The sequence below is a fragment of the Danio rerio genome, chromosome 12 (genome assembly GCF_052040795.2).
Source record: "Danio rerio strain M-AB ecotype USA chromosome 12, GRCz13ab, whole genome shotgun sequence".
NCBI lineage: Eukaryota > Metazoa > Chordata > Actinopteri > Cypriniformes > Danionidae > Danio > Danio rerio.
Window position 1 is genome coordinate 8,340,001 of NC_141032.1, and position 19,686 is coordinate 8,359,686.

General features: G+C 35.1%; 1 protein-coding gene across 51 annotated transcripts in view; it reads right to left on the reverse strand.

Annotated features, from left to right (window-relative positions):
- The window catches only part of ank3b (ankyrin 3b), a 339,224-nt gene that overhangs the window by 110,364 nt on the left and 209,174 nt on the right, over positions 1-19,686 (reverse strand). For all 51 annotated transcript variants that reach the window (XM_087274508.1, XM_087274497.1, XM_087274509.1 and 48 more), the window contains 3 exon segments: positions 16,161-16,259; positions 15,579-15,677; positions 8,014-8,211 (listed from right to left, as the gene is read on the reverse strand). In XM_087274508.1, coding sequence (XP_087130634.1) covers positions 8,014-8,211; positions 15,579-15,677; positions 16,161-16,259 — 396 coding nt within the window.

The following is a 19,686-nucleotide window of genomic DNA, read 5'->3' on the forward strand; positions in this document are numbered from 1 at the left end:
AAAATATTCTAAATGAACTACATCAATTTATAGATTAATTTAGTCATTTTCTCATTCACTTTCATCATTTTAATGGGTTTAGCTTTTTTTTTGCAAATTACATGTTTATTTACTTTGATAATTTTACTGTTTAAATATTATTATACTTTAATATTCTGAATGAACGATCTAAATTTATAGATTCATTTATAATTTTTGTCATTTTAACAGGTTTTGCTCTTTACGTGTGTCTTCATGTGTAGTTATTTTATTACTATCATTTCAATATTATCGTACTTTAATGAATATTCTGAATGAACTCTCAATTGCAGATTTGTTTAGTGATTTTGTCATTCACTTTTATTATTTTAACTGATTTTGCTTTTAAATGTTTTTCATTATTACAGCCCATGAAAACAGTTCATGTCTTTATTTCTACAATACTTATGTAAGATAAAAACTATTATGTGTGTAAGACGAACCATGCTTATAACACTCAATAACACTCAGAGATCATTCAGCATTTGCACAGTTTTATTTACAGGAGGAATGTGCAGTGGGTTCAGGGGGAGTTGGAGATGTAGGAGAGGGATCAACTGTAGATGTGGTAGTGTTTGTTCATCCACTGTTGCTTTAGTTTCAGATCATTCAAGAAGTAATGATACAGCACCTCTCTATCTCTCTTCTCCTTCTTCTTCAGGAGTTTCCTCTCCGCCTTTTTCTTTGCCTTCTCCTCGGCCCACAGAGACAGAAGCTGTGCCACTTTTCTGAACTTTGGCTTCTTGTGCTGAATACCTGGAGATGTCATGGAGAACTGAGCGGTCGACTCTTGTCCGGCAAAGTCTCCAGCTTCAATGACGTCCATCTCCTCCTCCATTACGTCACTTGACGAATATTTCTCCTCTTTCTCATCCTCCTCCTCCTCCCAAGCAACCATCCGTCTGATAGGATGACGAACTGGAGAGCAGCGGGAGAATTCCTCATTAGATGAAGCACATGCTCCAGGCAGAGCGGCAGCATCATGAGTGTCAGGAAACATACTCGGAAGAGCTTTTCGTCTTGTAGGAGGACGAACTGGAGAGCAATGACGGGAGAAATCGTCATATGATGAAGGACACACTCCAGGCAGAACGACAGCATCATGAGTGTCAGGAAACACACTCAGAAGAGCTGCTCGTCTTGTGGAAGGACCATCAGGAGACACCATGGAGAACTGAGAGGTAGACTCTCCAGCTTCACTGAGGTCCTCCTCGCTTTGATGGAGATCCATCACTTTGCTCATCCAGGATTCCTCCTCCTTTTCCTCCCAAGCAATCAGTGGTCTCAGTGGTGGGGGAGACCTGCAGGCTTGGATCTCCTCAGACTCGTTCTCCTCGTCCTCAGTGTTGAGGAACGAGATTTCTGGAGGAGATGCAGAGCACACCTGAGGCTTTACTGGACTCAGAGGAACAGCTCGTCTGGTAGGAGGACGTACTGAGGAGCAGTGGTAGGAGACCAGCTCATCTGGAGACTCTGGCAGCGACTGAATGTGAGTGGCTGGAAGAGTGAAGTCTCCAGAGACGCCTGGAAGCTCAGGTAGGTCATCAACAGGCTTCAGGACAGAAGGTTTGACAGGAGTCAGCAGTGGTTTGGCTTTCACCAGAAGAGGCTTTCGCTCCTTCGGCTTTCTTCTGAGACATTTGATCCTGCACTTTTTGACATTCTCAGTGCAGTCGATGGCCTCGTTCTCCTCATGTTTCTCAACCGCCACCAGTTCTTGCGGAGCACACTTCTGTGTCTCCGTATCACGCAAGAAAGGTTTAAAGCGGCCAAAAAGCTTTCGAATTGCTCTGTTGAACACTGCCATCGTGAAAAACGAAAGGCCGAAAATCAATTGAATAAGCAGGAAAAGTAGCTGTGGATAACTGTAAACTCCTCAAACACCAACAGAAGGTCAGATTTAGAACTGCACTTTCTGCCAGAGCAGAATTCTAAAGATGACATCATAACATTTTTTGAATTCTTCTCAGAGAGAAGCAGCAAACAGACACGCACACACACGCATTTACCCACACACAAACACACACTCAAAGTTACACAAGCACAAACATTAACACACACAAACACAAAACTGTATACAAAAAGAAACAAACACAATTAAAGGCACGAACACACAAAGACACAAGACAACACATCATATGTGTATATATAAATATATGTACACAACAACACAAAGACACAGGCAAAGACAAAAACGGAGACACACACACACAAAGATACCCAAAGGCACAAACATAAACACAACAACATACATATAATATATATATATATATATATATATATATATATATATATATATATATATATATATATATATATATATATATATATATATATATATTATATATAGTTAATATATATATATATATATATATATATAGTTGAAGAGTCAGAATTATTAGCCCCCCTTTGAATTTATTTAATTATTATTAATTATTATTTAAATATTATTATTATTATTATTTATATTATTATTTTTCTTTTTTAAATATTTCCCAAATGATGTTTAACAGAGCAAGAAAATTTTCACTGTATGTCTGATAATATTTTTTCTTCTGGAGAAAGTCTTATTTGTTTTATTTCGGCTAGAATAAAAGCAGTTTTTAGACTGCTTTTTTATTTTTTAAACACCATTTTAAGGACAAAATTATTAGCCCCTTTAAGCTCTATTTTTTTTCGATAGTCTACAAAACTATATATGTGTGTGTGTTTGTGTGTGTGTGTATACGCACACAACTACACAGACATACACAAAACCACACACAAACACACTAAGATACAACAAACATAAATAGACATTACACAGCAATATGTACAGTATGTCACAATATTTATGTATATTTATGTATATATATTTAAATATGTGTGTGTGTGTGTGTGTGTGTGTGTGTGTGTGTGTGTGTGTGTGTGTGTGTGTGTGTGTGTGTGTGTTTCTGTGTGTTTGTAAATTGTAAACTTAAACCCTCACTGTTTTCAATGAGAAACACAACACATAGGCAAACTCTCCAAGGTCTTCAAGTTAAAGAAAATATTTCCAGCATCCACTCTGCATTTTGAAAGCTTCACTAAAGATATCAGATTATCCTTGTAACTTTTCTCAGCGTGGGCGAACAGTCTGATTTAAATGCTGTCTGTTTCAGGGACCTGATACATGTGAAAATAAAGCCCTGCGCTCAAAAACAATCAATACAAACACCAAAACACTAACTCGTCCCACATGCAGCAACTCTAAAAGACCCTACACGTCATCAGATGTCTCTTATAACTGACACGATGTTAAAATCATGTAGTAATGTGAAAGAGTTTTGTAATTCCGTTGCACTGCAAATCAAACACTGCCAGCAAAAGCCTCCGCATGTGGCAGTTTGGTGAGTTACAGTGATGGATGAGATGCTCTTTCTTTTAATGTGCAAGAGCTGCAAGAGTCTGCGTTTATGGGCTCAGCTAAAATGTCCAGGACAGAAATATTATGCATTTGATCTCGAAAACAGTTAGTAAACAGAGAATTGCTGATTTACGCTCAAGCCACAATTCAACACCGCTGTGTGATTTATGCTAATACTAAACGAGTCAGGAAGTGTGATTTATGCCAGCGATGAGCTGCTGGGAATCAGTGTTGGGATTTCTATCTAGCTGTGTGAATCTAACTCAGAGAGGTTTCATGATGAGTCGGAGTTGATCACAAATCATTCTGAACGCTGCATTAGCTTTCATTATTTATTAGCATTTTTTTTTTCGCAGGCTAGAGAGCAGAGTACTTGTCAAAACAGAATGACATCTTTTTTAACATCTCATTTGTGATTTAAAATCTACAACCCACCAGAATATTTAAAGTTATAGTTAAACCAACAATGTATTTATTCAGTTATTTATTTACTCGTAGAGTTGACTCTATTAAAACAGTAAAACTTTCATTTTAATTTACAGTATATATACAGTAGGGAAAATATGTATTGAACACGTCAACGTTTTTCTCAGAAAACATATTTATAAAGGTGCTGTTGATTTGAAATTTTCACCGGATGTTGGTAACAACCAAAGAAATCCATATATGCAAAAACGAATCTAATCAGATTACAAACTAAGTCATGTGTAATAAAATAAAATGACACAAGGAAAAAGTATTGAACACATGAAGAAAGGGAGCTGTAGAAAGGCAGAGAAAGCCCAGACAGCAGCTGAAATCTTTCAGTAGTTCTTCAGCAACCCTCTGCCCTTCCTCAGTGTAAATAAATCCTAACTGCTTCAGTCCAACATCTACATTAGCAGGAGGATGAAGATGAAACCATAGTTGACATTTTAGCAAGACAATGATCCAAAACACAACCAAGCAAACTCTTAAATGCTTTTAGAGAAAGAAAATCCTCATTTGTAAGTTTTTGGATAAAAAGCGTCTGCTAAATGACTAAATGTAAATGTAAATGTAATGAAAATCAAGCTGTAGAATGGTTCACCCAATCACCTGACTTAAATCCAATAAAAGACAAATTAAAGATCAGATTTGATAGACGAGACCCACAGAACTATTAAGATTTTAACAATCTGTTGAAGTCTGTGGAAAAATCACCACTGAGCAATGCATGTGACTTCATTCTCCATATGAGAGGTGTTTTTAAGCTGCCATCACCAGAAATGCCTTTTCTATATAGTACTAATTATGTTTCAGTAGTTCACCACTTTCTCCTTGTGTCATTTCATTGTTATTACACATTTTTTTCTTGGTTTTGTTTTATTTTTATGTTTGTATTGTTTGGGTTTTTTATCATACCAATTCCATGTCAACAGCTCCATTAAACATATTACTCCCAGGGAATAAACATGACTTGTTCAACACTTATTTTCCCCTCTGTATGCAGTATATAGCTCAAACCTATGTGATTCATAACAAGAAACAAAAAAAAAAAAAAACATACACAGGTAAACTAAATTAATATCTGTGAATTTATAATTTTATAAATCACCAAGGACCACAGTTTTCGCCAATATATTTCTTACAAGTTTAAGGTTACATAAATCTTGGAGGGCCTAAAAGTAAAATTAATAGCAATGTATTATAATTAATAATTTATTACATTTATTATTAATAAACTGTATTATTATTAATAGTAGTAATAGTAGTAATTGTTAAAAGTTGAACCATTAGCGAGTTTTTGGCGAGTGAATTTCTGTGTAAAATTGATAAAAGTTTATTCAATTAAATTATAACATTGATGAATTGACATCATGGGCACTATTTTAACCCCTTCAGACCTGAATTATGTTCCAAATTTCAGAAAAATGGGATGTCATGTGATGTCCATTGTAATGGACGCAGGGTCTGAAGGGGTTAATGATCTAGACGCAAAGTCTAAAGCGCAGGGTGCAAAAGCATTAAGGGCGTGTCTGAATCTACTTTTGCTATTTTAGGGCTAAAAAAAAATAGGCTCTGTGCCGTGGCGCATGGTCTATCATGGTTGTGTTTATTCTCTTAACGAGGTATGAGTGTGTTGAAGACATCCATTAGCCTACATATTTAATTTAGTTTGTTAAGTGCAACGATTTGTTTAAAACTATTTCAGTTCTAATTCCCATCAAACTAATAAATGAACAATAATAGCGAAGTTTAGTTGAAAACGGAGTTATATTAAAAAACACGTGCAGTTCTTATGCCCCATATGGTCTCCAAAACCTGACAGGTGGACAAATCTAAACTCGTTTTTATTAAAACAAATATAAATATGCATATAATAAATAATAGGCAACAAAAATCGCAACAAATCGTGCCAAGTCTTGTGCCTTATTGCGTCGGTGTATGATAGGGCCACATGTGTAAAATGGGAAAATGTGTTTAGATGAAACTCACAAGTACTCACAGAACATGTAGACTTCATATACAAACAGCAGCATCTCTGCTGTTTAATATTCATAGGCACTAGTTCATATCACAGTTCATTTTATATTTTGCCAAACTACGAACACATACAGAAAATGATGTTTATGACTGGATCCCATTATTTTGTGCACATTTCATGCCATGCAGCAATCATAGACTCTTTCCATATTCAGTTTTCAATTAAGAATATCATTTTCGCTGTAGTTCTTTCATTTCAGGCTTGTTGATAGTAAAGGGCAACACGCACATTTGCATAATGACTCGTTTTAGTGAATAATCAGTTTAATGATTAATCTGAAACAGCCTCCTGTCTGAGTCATATAACATAACACGCTGTCAGCACAACACTGCTCACATGCTTGATTTGTTCATAATTGAATTCATTTATCATTCTATCACAAACTCAACAGCAGATTGATGAAGAAGGGAGCTGTTTGCTCCATTAACCCAAACAGAACGAAATCAACGTCCCATCACAGAAAAGGGCGAATGGAGGAGATTAAACTATCATGTTTAAAAGTCAACAAGTAGAATCAAACCACACACACACACACACACACACAAAAACCAGACATAATACTAAAAGAATGAATCTTCAGCCACAAGCTTATATAATATTGCTTTTTTCATTAGTCTGATTGCTTTCATTGTTTTTAAATGTCGCATTAAAATCCCTAATGAGTTATTAAATATAAATCTATTTAAAAAAATCAATGTTCAGTCCTTCCACCAAGCCATTTTTTGTCTAAAATATGTCTAATAGACGTCCAAATGCAGGCAGTGTTTGTTGAGGACACCAAAAACAAACACAAAATACAGTGAAAATCTAATAGACGTTTAACAATAGTGCAAAAAGGTCATAAAATAGACCAATTAGACACAATTCACAAGTGTAATCAGCTATTCCTGTGTATTTGATGCCTATTTTTGGACTGTTGTTAGAAGTTTATTAGATTGTTTTAGCCATGACGTCTATTAGACATAATTTAAACATGAAAATGCCTGCCAGGCTTTGTCCTTTGCATTCAATTTAAAAGCGAAGTGCATTTAGTGCATTCAAAGGTGTTAAAAACACCAAAAGACTGCAGATTACAGATAAAAATGTTGTAAATAATGTTCAGCTTCTTGCACGAATTGAAAAGTCAGGAGATGCAGGTTTTTATGTTAAGCTCAGATTGTGATGCTACCATTGACTTGCATTATAAATCAGCAAGGATCACACGTTCTGCTGGAGAAAAAACGATCACCTACATCTTAAATCATAAATGGCCTGAAGGTAAGAACATTAACAGCAATTTTTCATTTTTAGTTTAAACTGTCCCTTAAACAGTTCCTTGTAGAGCATTTGGAAAGGAAAATAGTTAAATACAGTGTCCGAATCTGTAAAAGCAGGACAAATGCTTTTCATAAAGTGAAGCTTGTATTTTGCTTCAACAATGAAATCTTGTTTTGTTTTGTTTTGTGTGAAATTAGCAGTGAATCGAATGTAAATCAATAGCATACAAGTTTTATTGTGGAAATGTGAACAAATTAAGGCAAGTTCTACTTTTTTTTCTCTCCCACTTTATACTTATATAGTATGATACAAATTTGACCTATTTTAATTCAACATAACCATATCATTATTTAGTTTTGTCAAATTACATTTATGAAATAAGATTAAGCACAGAAAAAGGATGCACTTTTTCCCATGTACCCCATGGGATGACTATGGTAAAACTGACTCCTGTGTAGTATGTATTTCCTATTAAACCAACTTGTTTTCTAAGGGGTGAGGTTTTATTTTTTGTATTCCTCCCTTTTCACTATTAGCAAACTAATGGTTGGAGGGGCGTAGCTAAGCATATTTTATTTAATACAGAATTAAACTATATGTAAATGCTCAAATAGGGAAATCAAACAGTTACTTTCATTAAACAAACAGTTGGAAGTATGCAGTTAAATAGTTTTATGAATAAACTCAACACTGAACTAAAAAAAAAAGTCAACCTATCTTACAATTTTAACTATTTGTAAGTTGGATTTCATTTTTGTAAAATAGCCATTCATTTCTAGTTGTTGTCACAGTCACAGCCAAATCTATAAAAGCTTTATGAATCATCCAGCTCTGTTTTATGACTGACCTTGGTAGTAATGCCAAGAGAGGCTCCGTTGTCCAGCAGGATGGATGCCACGTCTTTGTGGCCGTCCCGTGCAGCCAGGTGCAGTGGCGTGTATCCAGACGTGGTGGTGGAGTCGGGTAAAGCCCCATGCTGCAGCAGTTGCTGGACAATGTCTGGTTTTCCCAGACGACTGGATATATGCAACGGGGTCTGATCGTCCTATAAACACACACACACACATAAATATAAGACATTTTGCTCTTGTTTTCCTTTATTGAGGTTGTAAAATGTACTAAACTAGTTAAGAGAAATCAAGAGTGTTGCTACACTGCTCAGCATAACTGAGTACAGCCCATTTTGAAAAGTAATATTTTTATCAATTTCTCTGTGAATATAGGCAATGTATTTTGGTGATTTTCAACAGATTTATTAAACAGATATATTTATTAAATTAATATTTTAGTCACCAAACCAGTCACGTGCACACATAGGGCTCAACCTGTGCAGTGCACATGCCCTTTTTAGTCTTGGGCATGTGCCCAAGTCACTTTAGTCTCTTTAGTCTCTAATTTTCTGCTTTTCTTGATTCTTCCTCTTTTTAAATTTGTATTAATTATTATTATATTATATAAAATTATAAATTCACAGATAATAATTTAGTTTGCCTGTGTATGTTTTTTTTCTTTCTTGTTTCTTGTTATATAATTATTATTATGAATTTGGATACGCTAGTTTTCGGACCGTTATCATAACTTATTTTGTTAGATAAGCTCCAGATTTGGCTTCAGTACTGACTATATGCACAACTATGTAATATTGTATAGCTTCCTTCTGATAAGCCCCACATACTTCTTGCAAAATAGGTGTGCTTCACACAGGTGAGTGGGCTTGACAAACCACCTGTAAGGCTACGTTTACACTGCAGACAAATGTGGCCCGAATCAAATTTTTCTCCCCACGTGTGACTCGGGTAATGACAGTGTGAACAGTCCAAACCGCATGGAATCTGATCTTTTCACTTCAGATTTGTGCCACTTGCATTTGTAGAATTAAATCAGACACAGATCTGGGGCCTCATGTATCAATGCTGCGTACACACAAAAACTTAGCGTACGCCAGGTTTCACGCTCAGAATCGCTCACGTTTGGATTTACTAACTATGAACTGAACGTGGGAATGTGCGCAGCTTCACGGCAGCTTTATGGCTGGCGTACGCACATTTTTTGTGTGTGTGTGTTTTATTTCCATTGGCGACTCCTAGAGGCAGTTGTGTTAAATTGCTCTCTACAAAGTGTCTGAGCCTTGCAATGGCAGCTGTACGAGACGGGTTCATCTAGCAGGTATATAAGGTTTCCAAACCGTACAGTTGACCAGCCAAACATTAAAGCACAATTTGCAGCGGTCGCCTGTTTTCCCAATGTAATCTGAGCGATCTACTGCACACACATTCCTATAAAGACACTATCTGAAGATGAATTTGCATGCGTGAATCAGAAACATTTCCATTCAATAAATGTGCAAATAAAATATGATGTACAAACTTATTAATGATTCCTACTTGTCTTTCTCGTGATAAATAGTTGGCAAAATCTGATATGTAGCGGGGGAATAAAGAAAAAAGAGTTCATTAGACGCTGGATTCGAACCGAGTTCATGCTCGAACGTGTCAAAACATGTTAACATGCGTCTTACAAGCTGCGCCACTGAGACTGTTAAGATTGCTGCAACATTTTACACCTATAAATCACACTATTACTTTTTTAATTCACTCAGTGCAATGTTCAGACCCAACTGTGTTAACCGCATCAGCTAAACTCTCTATTTTTATCTTCTGTTGTTAATTCCAGAGAACAAACTTGCAAATAACACCGCTTTTCTCCGGTCTACCTCCGAAAGCAGCACCTCCAATTCACATTCTGTTCAAAGTTTCTCTTCTTGCTTGCTTTTGCCGTTGCTTTTTCGTTGGGTTTTGCCATAAGTAGAGTCATTAGCATATTCATACGGGGGAGGAGGCAGGGAGGGGTTTTGTGCTCGTGCATGTTGCGCTCAGTTTCACGTTCATTCGGATGTACAAAAGAATATGCGTGAGATTTGGCGTACGCAGTGTTTCATACATCTGAATTTTTTTCTGCGTACACACATTTACAGCTTTGTGCGTATGCAATGTTTTAGTATAATTTCCACGCAAGTCTTCGTACATGAGGCCCCTGATGGTCTGAAATGCGACCGCAATGACATTGGTTATGTCGAATTTCATGTGACTTTCATGCGTAATCATTCTGTGCTTCAAACATTCTCTACTCCTCAGCTGCACAGAAGAATGGCGCACAGGTTGATTACTTTACCACAGAAAGTTCGTTTTTCATTTAGAAAAATATTTTGAAGGCAAAACTGGTGCTTGTTAACCAACCTGAGTAACGATTGAGGCATGGGTTGATCGCGAAGCTAAAGAGCATTGTGGGTGTTGCGGATAGGGGATCCGTGCAGCACTTTCATTTTAAGGGGGAACTTTCTCTCTAAGAGAAAAAAAGGGCAGGTGCTCGAGCACCCAAACCACCTTCTGCATGTGCCTGATGTTTATAATGAAGTAAAATGAAATAACTCTGCAAACAGACATAAAGCAACTCCGCCTTCACAGTTCAATCTGTGGCTGCTCATTAAACCCCTGATGAGTTGGGGTGGTCGGACAGATGCACACCACGGTTGTCATAAATCACAAATGATCAATGTTTTCGATCAGAAAAGTTATTTTAGGTTTCAAATGGCAAAATAAACATTAGCAGTAGCAGAACAACCCTTTACACTTCATTTCAGGAATAAACCAAGGTTGTCTGTGAAAAGGGTAACAATCATATAAGCATAATCTGACAACGTGCTTCATACAGTACACTCATTGTGTGCATAATTAGAATTTTTTTGCTGTCCGCAATTGTACTTTTGCGCATGCGAGTCAGTTTCGGACCATGATCTGTTCACACTGCAAATCTGATATTGGCCAACCCTCTCAAGGCAGGCGTTGCAGATTTGCAACAGTTAAAAATTACCTACCTTATTACTCCAGCTACATATTTTATGAGTTTTTTTTACTCAGAAGTACCACTGCAGGACTTGGTTGTCCATTAGCAACAACCAGTTTCCTCACTTGCTCACCAGATGACACAAAAGACAAAAACTGTTTCTTGGAGAACCACATGACAAAGTGACTTGGAAACATGACCTACTCAATGAGGATTTGAGATATTGGATTTGGATCCCATATCGTTTTTGCTGTTGTTCTGCCACAGAAAAGCAATTTGTTACATTGTTTGAAAAGTTGTATATAAAAAGTTATTGTTCATATCATATTCAGCCGTCAGTGTCTAATTACCACACTGGGCCGATGTTGCAAATCTGATTGTGATAATTGACTGCAGGTGATGTGTAGAGCTGTTTGACTATTTCTGGAGGACTTCCATTTGCAACGCTTTACCTGATGAAGACCATGTCGGTCGAAACGTTGTGATTTTGTGATATTGACATTAAAAATTTTTTTGAGAGCTAAAGTGGCAGTGTGCCGATTTACTTTAATTATTTTGCTACTAATGTTTGTTTTTTGATCGTGCACCTGCCTTCAAGATTTTCTAGATGTGAGCACATTTCTGATTTTTGCAAATCTGCAACATCACAGAACGCCTTGCATGTGAAGGTCTCTTTAAAAAAAAAAAGTCAGGATTCTATTATACTACCCCATATGATTAATTTCCCCAAATATCTGATTTTTCCTGTTTCTAAATCTTAATTAAAGCCTGAGAGGGTTATAACTGCAGTGTTAACAGCCATTTTCTCAGATCTGAGTAAATCAAATTTGAGCACTAAGCTTTGCAGTGTGAACGTAGCCTAAGTGACCTTTTCTCTTTATATGCTTGAAGAAAAAAAAAAAAACGAACAAACATAAAACAGCTCAATTGTTTTAACTAACTTAAACTTGCCATACTGTAGCATTTACATACAGCAACCCTCTGATGGTTTAAAGTGCTTTGTTTATCCTGACTTGTAAGTCGCTGTGGATAAAAGCTAATTAATAAATATAAATATATTTTTGTTTCAAGTAAAAACAGCCCATGCTTGATATCACTATGATATTCTAGTAAAAAAACAGGCAGGTCTAATATCTCAAAGGTAAAAAGCATCTCTTTTAAACAAACTACATGATTTTGAATAGGGCCTGGTGTGCTTTTTACACTGTGTTACTTCTTTTTACTGTGTTGCTTTTTGAGCATGAACAAATTTTGAAAAGTTGCAAAACTCAAACTTCACAAACGCACTCAAAAACTTTAGTATCTATATCAGTATGCCCTGTTTCTGAACTCCCTCAAGTGGCTTATTTGTAGCCCTGAGTTTTCTTCTGGAAACGTGCACATCACAACATCCTGACTATCCTGCCCAAGGCAGGCCCGAGGAGGTGAGGGTAAAGAATCCGAAAAAAAGTTTGAATGCACAGACAATGCGCCATCTTTCTGTGCACATACGTTCTGTGTGCTTACAAAAAGTATAACCAGGCAAAGCCTTAAAATGCATGCAGATGTGTTGTGTGATGTTTCCAGAGTAACTGAAGCACAAGCTGTAAAGACACGGAAACAGTAGCTCATTTGCATTTAAAAACACACACACACTCACACACATAAAAACAGCATGTTATAATTAATAACCTTGACTTATTTTGAACTCAATGTTCTCTAACACATTTTTGTGACATGAGAGTTATAATACAACTCATTAAACAGACAGCTTAATGCAAAGTCTTTAAAGAGATTCGCCCAAAATTTGTATTTGTCATCATTTACTCACCTTTGATTTCGTCCAAACCATTCATTTATTCATTTTTTTCCCCGGCTTAGTTCCTTCATTAATCAGGGGTCGCCACTGCCAACTTATCCAGCATATGTTTTAAGCAGCGGATGCCCTTCCAGCTGCAACCCATCACTGGGAAACGTCCATACACACTCATTCACACACATACAACCGACAATTTAGCTTTCCCAATTCACATGTCTTTGGACAAACCAGAGCACCCAGAGGAAACCCACACGAACACACTGGGAGAACATGCAAACTCCACACAGAAATGCTAACTGACCCAGCTGAGGCTCGAACCAGCGACCTTCTTGCTGTGAGGCAACAGCACTATCTACTACGCCACCGCGTCACCTCATCCAAATTATTAAACTTTGACTTCAACATTATTTGTTTTCCTACTTTGGATGTCAGTGTTTACAGTTTTCCAAAATTCTTCAGTGTATCTTCTTTAGTGTTGACCGGAACAAAATAAAATAACAACCTCAAACTGGTTTGGAACAAACCATAGGTGAGTAAATGATGACAGAATTATGATTTTTTTGGTGAACTATATATTTTTAAGATGTTAATCACCAGTTTGTTGATAACTTTATAGTTTAAGGTTTTGTTCTAATGGTTAGCCCTAACCTGAGAAAAGGTATCAGAAATCATCTCTTAATAATGCCACCCCTTTAAAGGGATAGTTCACCCAAAAAATCTAAATTATGTCATTATTTTCTCACCTTTGATTCATTCAAACCATTTGAGATTTATTGTTTTTCTTTTGAACACAAAATAAACATTTTAAAGAACGTTGGAAACCATTGACTTCCATAATATATGTTTTCCTACTAGAGATGTCAATGTTTACAACATTCTTCAGTATGTCTTGTTTTGTGTTCATCAGAACAAATAAAAACTCTAACTGTTTTGGAACAAACCAATGGTGAGTTAATGAACACAGAATTAATTTTTTGGTGAACTATCTCTTTAAGATATTAGTCACCAGTTTGTTGAGGCTTTGTTCTAATATTTAACCCTAACCTGATTAAAAGGATAATCCAAACCATTTGAGATTTATTTTTATTCTGTTAAACACAAAATAAGATATTTTGAAGAATGTTGGAAAACGGTAAACATTGACTTCATACTATTTGTTTTCCTACTATGGATGTCAGTGTTTACAGGTTTTCAAGATGCTTTAGTATATCTTCTTTTGTGTTCACAAGAACAAAAAATAACAACCTTAAGCTGGTTTGGAACAAACCACAGGAGATTAAATGATGACAGAATTTAAATGTTTTGGTGAACTACCCCTTTTAGATATTTAATACCAGTTTGTTGACAACTTTAAGGCTTTGTTTTAACCGTTAACCATAACCTGAGTAAAAGTATCAGGATAGTTCACCTAAAGATTTTAATTCTGTCATTATTAATTCACCTTTAATTCATCCAAACCATTTGAGATTTATTGTTGTTCAAGAGTTCACACTCAGCTGATGATTTTTAAAAGCTTGTTTGGCATGCTGTCCCGGGAGAGAGCCCCGAGCTCAAGGACTCCTCGAGTCCGGGGCTTCCTCCCGTTTGGCAGAGCGAGAGAGGAGCCCGAGCTCGGTGGATCTCAGAACTCCCCCGTTGCTGTAGCTAAGGGAACACAAGGGTTAGATAAATGCTTGGTTTTTTATGTATATTAAATGTCATTGAATGGTGGGAGGAAACCGGAGCACCCGGGGAAAACTGTGGTTATTTATAGTGGCTTAGGTCTTGAATGATTGGAAGATACTGATTAACAAATTCGAGACCAGCCGTGATAAATCATAAGCACGTGATCCTCCCGAAATTAGTTTATGAATAAACTTCACTTATGTTAAACACAAAAGAAGATATTTTGAAGAATGTTAGAAACCTGTAACCACTGACTTTTATGTGTTTTCCTACTATGAATGTCAATGGTTACAGGTTTCCAAAATTCTTAGTGTATCTTCTTTGTGTTGAACAGAACAAATAAAAACTCAAACTGGTTTGGGACAAGTCAAAGGTGAGTAAATGATGACAGAAATGAATTTTTTATTGGTGAACTATGCCTTTAAGTTACCAGTTTGTTGATCAGAACTCAGCTCTTCATAATGTCACCCTTTTAAAGTGGTAGTTCATACAAAAATCAAAACGATGTCATAATTAACTCACCTTTGACTTCATCCAAACCATTTGAGATTTATTTTTATTCTGTTGAGCACAAAAGAAGATATTTTGAAGAATGTTGGAAACCTGTAACCGTTAACTTCAATATGATTTGTTTTCCTACAATGCATGTCAATGTTTACAGGTTTTCAAGATTCTTCAGCATATCTAACCAGAACAAAATAAAAAAACAACCTCAAACTAGTTTAAAACAAGCCGAAGGTGAGTAAATAACGACAGAATTGAATTGCTTTGGTGAACTGTCCCCTTAAGCTTTTGTTGACAACTTTAATACTAAGAGTTAAGGTTTTGTTCTAACCATTTAACCCTAACCTGAGCAAAAGTATCAGCACCCGTCAATAGCCTAGTGGTACTGTGTGCCGACATATAGCACCGATGTGCTCACAGCGACCAGAGTTCGATTCCCGGCTTGAGGTCCTTTGCCGATCCTTCCCCTCTCTCTGCTCCAAATGCTTTCCTGTCTAAAAATCTCTACTCTCCTATCATAATAAAGGTGAAAAACCCCTAAAAAAATAATTATAAAAAGTATCAGCACTCATCTTTTCAAACAGCACTAATCTCTCACTCACCTTGGCTTTTGCGTCCACATCTGCTCCATTCGCCACCAGGAATTTCACCACGTTTGCCTGTCCTGCCCTGGCAGCCATATGGAGCGCCGTCTCTCCCCTCTAAAAACACACACAGAGGAAGCTTCTGGAAAAAAAGGTACTACTGTGTTTGGACAGTAAGCCTTTGTGTGTGTGTGTCCCTGTGTGTGCACAGTCCTTTCATCAAACCCAGCCCCTCTGCCCAAACTCTCTTTGTTTTGACTGTCTCAATGAGCTGCACCCCAACAAAGCCTGAAGCGTGTTTCTACAGTAACAGTGGCTCGCTGTCTGTCTGATGGGGAACAGTCGAGCATGATTACAGTCTGACTGTACTCTAATTACAGTAGACCGAGGAGCTCCAACCTGTGGTCAGACGTATGTTTAAGCACACGGATGGAGGCTGTTATTACCCTAAAAGGCTTTATGAAATATGAGACTAAACCAATGGCACGTTCCACAGAGGAGCGCGGCTGAAATGTTTTTGTTTGACTATTTTTTTTGTTCATTATCAAAAAGGAAAACTGTTTGTTTGGTGTTGGCGGGGTTGGGGATGGTTGTACTCACCACATTCATTGTGTTAGGAGACGCTCCGTGATTTGTTAACTGAGTCACAATGTTTTCATGGCCCATAAAAGCAGCCACATGAATCGGCGTGAGTCCAGACTGCAAGAGACGCAGAAAAATGCAGCTTTGAAGCAATGCAAACTCAATGCTGAATATTACCGCATTTCAAACACACACACACTCATATTGTTCCTCATAAAAAAAGCATCAGTTTTGATTGGAAATGTTGAAAGAGAGCTATTTATAGACGCCAGACTCTGCTTTAGATTAAAAGTAAGTTTATACTGTTGCATTTGTCAAATATACATTTAAGAATTACAAGAAACTGCAAAATAATAAATAAATTAAGTGTAAAATGTAAAAATACACTGTAAACATTGATTAGTTGAAAAGTGAATAAACCTGTTGCTTTTAAAGTGATTTGTTAATTGTACTTAAAGTAAACACGTTCATTTTTAATTAATAATTAAAAGGCAACAGGTTTGCTCATTTTTTATGAAAAGATTTGATTGAAAATGTTGATGGTGTGTAATTTATGGACAGAATAAGTTTATACTTTCATATTTGTCAAATATACATTTAAGCATTACAAGAAACAGCAAAAAACAATTTAAATCAAGTGTAAAATGTGAAAATACACTGTAAACATTGATTAGTTGACTAAAAAAGTGAATAAACCTGTTGCTTTTAAAGTAATTTGTTGATTGTACTTAGAGTAAACATGTTCATTTTTAATTAATAATTAAAAGTCAACAGGTTTGCTCACTTTTTATGAAAAGATTTGATTGAAAATGTTGATGGTGTGTTATTTATGGACAGAATAAGTTTATACTTTCATATTTGTTAAATATACATTTGAGAATTACATGAAACTGCAAAACTAAAAAAAGTGTAAAATGTGAAGATACACTGTAAAAAATTATTAATTTACTTTAAAAAAAAAAGTGAGTAAACCTCTTGCTTTGAAAGTGATTTGTTGACTGTACTTAGAGTAAACATGGTTATTTTAATTATTAATTTAAGGCAACAGGTTTACTCATTTTTTGATGTAAAGATTTATTTGAAAGTGTTGAAGGTGTGCTACTTATGGAACCCAAATTCTGCTTTAGATTAAAGATAAGTTTATACTGTCACATTTGTCAAATATACATTTGAGAATTACAAAAAAAAGTGAAGTGTAAAATGCGAAGATACACTGTAAAAAATTGATGAGATGATTAAAACAGTGAGTAAACCTGTTGCTTTTGAAGTGATTTGTTAATTGTACTTAAATAAACACATTCATTTTTAATTAATAATTAAAAGGCAACAGGTTTATGCATGGTTCAGGATCTGTAGAGCTACACATCGATGAATTTGCTCTTCAGTGTTTGTACTCTCAGTAAATGACTTTAAACCACACTGAACTGAGCTAAACTGAACTGAACTTAAACACTAAAAACTGAACTACCCTGATCCAGTTACTATGACCATTTATGTGAAGCTGCTTTGACACAATATACATTGTAAAAGCGCTATACAAATAAAGCTGAACTGAATTAAAGTTTTCTAATTTTTTTATGTAAAGATTTGTTTGAAAATGTTGATGGGGTTTTAGCAGATTCTGCTTTAGATTAAAGATAAGTTTATACTTATCTATTTGTCAAACATACGTTTGAGAATTACAAGAAACTGCAAAACAAAAAAACTCAAGTGTAAAATGTGAAAATACACTGTAAACATTGATTAGTTCACTTTTAAAAAGTGAGTAAACATGTTGCTTTTAAAGTGATTTGTTGATTGTACTTAAAGTAAACACGTTCATTTTAATTAATAATTTAAGGCAACAGATTTAATCATTCTTTTATGTAAAGATTTGATTGAAAATGTTGATGTTGTGCTACTTATGGAACCCAGATTCTGCTTTAGATTAAAGATAAGTTTATATGGTCAAATTTGTTAAAATATACATTTGAGAATTACAAGAAACTGCAAAACTAAAAAAGTCAAGTGTAAAATGTGAAGATACACTGTAAAAAAATATTAATTTACTTTAAAAAAGTGAGTAAACCTTTTGCTTTGAAAGTGATTTGTTGACTGTACATACAATAAGAGAGTGAACCCATGGACTATTCATTAAAATGAACGTGTTTACTTTAAGTAAAGATTTGATGGAAAATGTTGACAAAGTGTTATTTATGGAAGCCAGAATCTGCTTCGGAGTACAGATAATTATTGTATTATATTAATTATAATTATTATATTAATAATTTAAGGCAACAGATTTACTCATTTTTTACAGCAAGATTTATTTGAAATTGTTGATGGAGTGCTACTTATGGAATCCAGATTCTGCTTTAGATTAAAAATAAGTTTATACAGTCACATTTGTCAAATATACATTTGAGAATTACAAGAAAATACCCAAAAAAAAATCATGTGTGAAATGTGAAGACACACTGTAAAAATTGATTAGATGATTAAGAAAGTAAGTAAACCAGTTGCTTTGAAAGTGATTTGTTGACTACTTAAAAAATGAGAAAACTCATGGACTTAAAATGAAATTGTTTACTTTAAGTAAAGATTTGATGGAAAATGTTGACGGAGTGTTATTTATGGAAGCCAGAATCTGCTTCGGAGTACAGATAACTTTATATTGTTACATTTGTCAAATATACATTTGAGAATTACAAGAAACTGCAAAAATAAAAAAGGCAAGTGTAAAATGTGAAGATACATCGTCAACATTGATTATTTGACTAAAAAAAGCTAGTAAACCTGATGCTTTTAAAGTGATTTGTTGATTGTACTTAAAGTAAACACTTTCATTTTAATTAATAATTTAAGGCAACAGATTTAATCATTTTTTACAGCAAGATTTATTTGAAATTGTTGATGGAGTGCTACTTATGGAATCCAGATTCTGCTTTAGATTAAAAATAAGTTTATACAGTCACATTTGTCAAATATACATTTGAGAATTACAAGAAAATACCCAAAAAAAAATCATGTGTGAAATGTGAAGACACACTGTAAAAATTGATTAGATGATTAAGAAAGTGAGTAAACCAGTTGCTTTGAAAGTGATTTGTTGACTACTTAAAAAATGAGAAAACTCATGGACTTAAAATGAAATTGTTTACTTTAAGTAAAGATTTGATGGAAAATGTTGACGGAGTGTTATTTATGGAAGCCAGAATCTGCTTCGGAGTACAGATAACTTTATATTGTTACATTTGTCAAATATACATTTGAGAATTACAAGAAACTGCAAAAATAAAAAAGGCAAGTGTAAAATGTGAAGATACATCGTCAACATTGATTATTTGACTAAAAAAAGCTAGTAAACCTGATGCTTTTAAAGTGATTTGTTGATTGTACTTAAAGTAAACACTTTCATTTTAATTAATAATTTAAGGCAACAGGTTTACACATTTTTTTAATGTAAAGATTTGATTGAAAATGTTGATGTTGTGCTACTTATGGAATCCAGATTCTGCTTTAGATTAAAAATAAGTTTATACAGTCACATTTGTCAAATATGCAT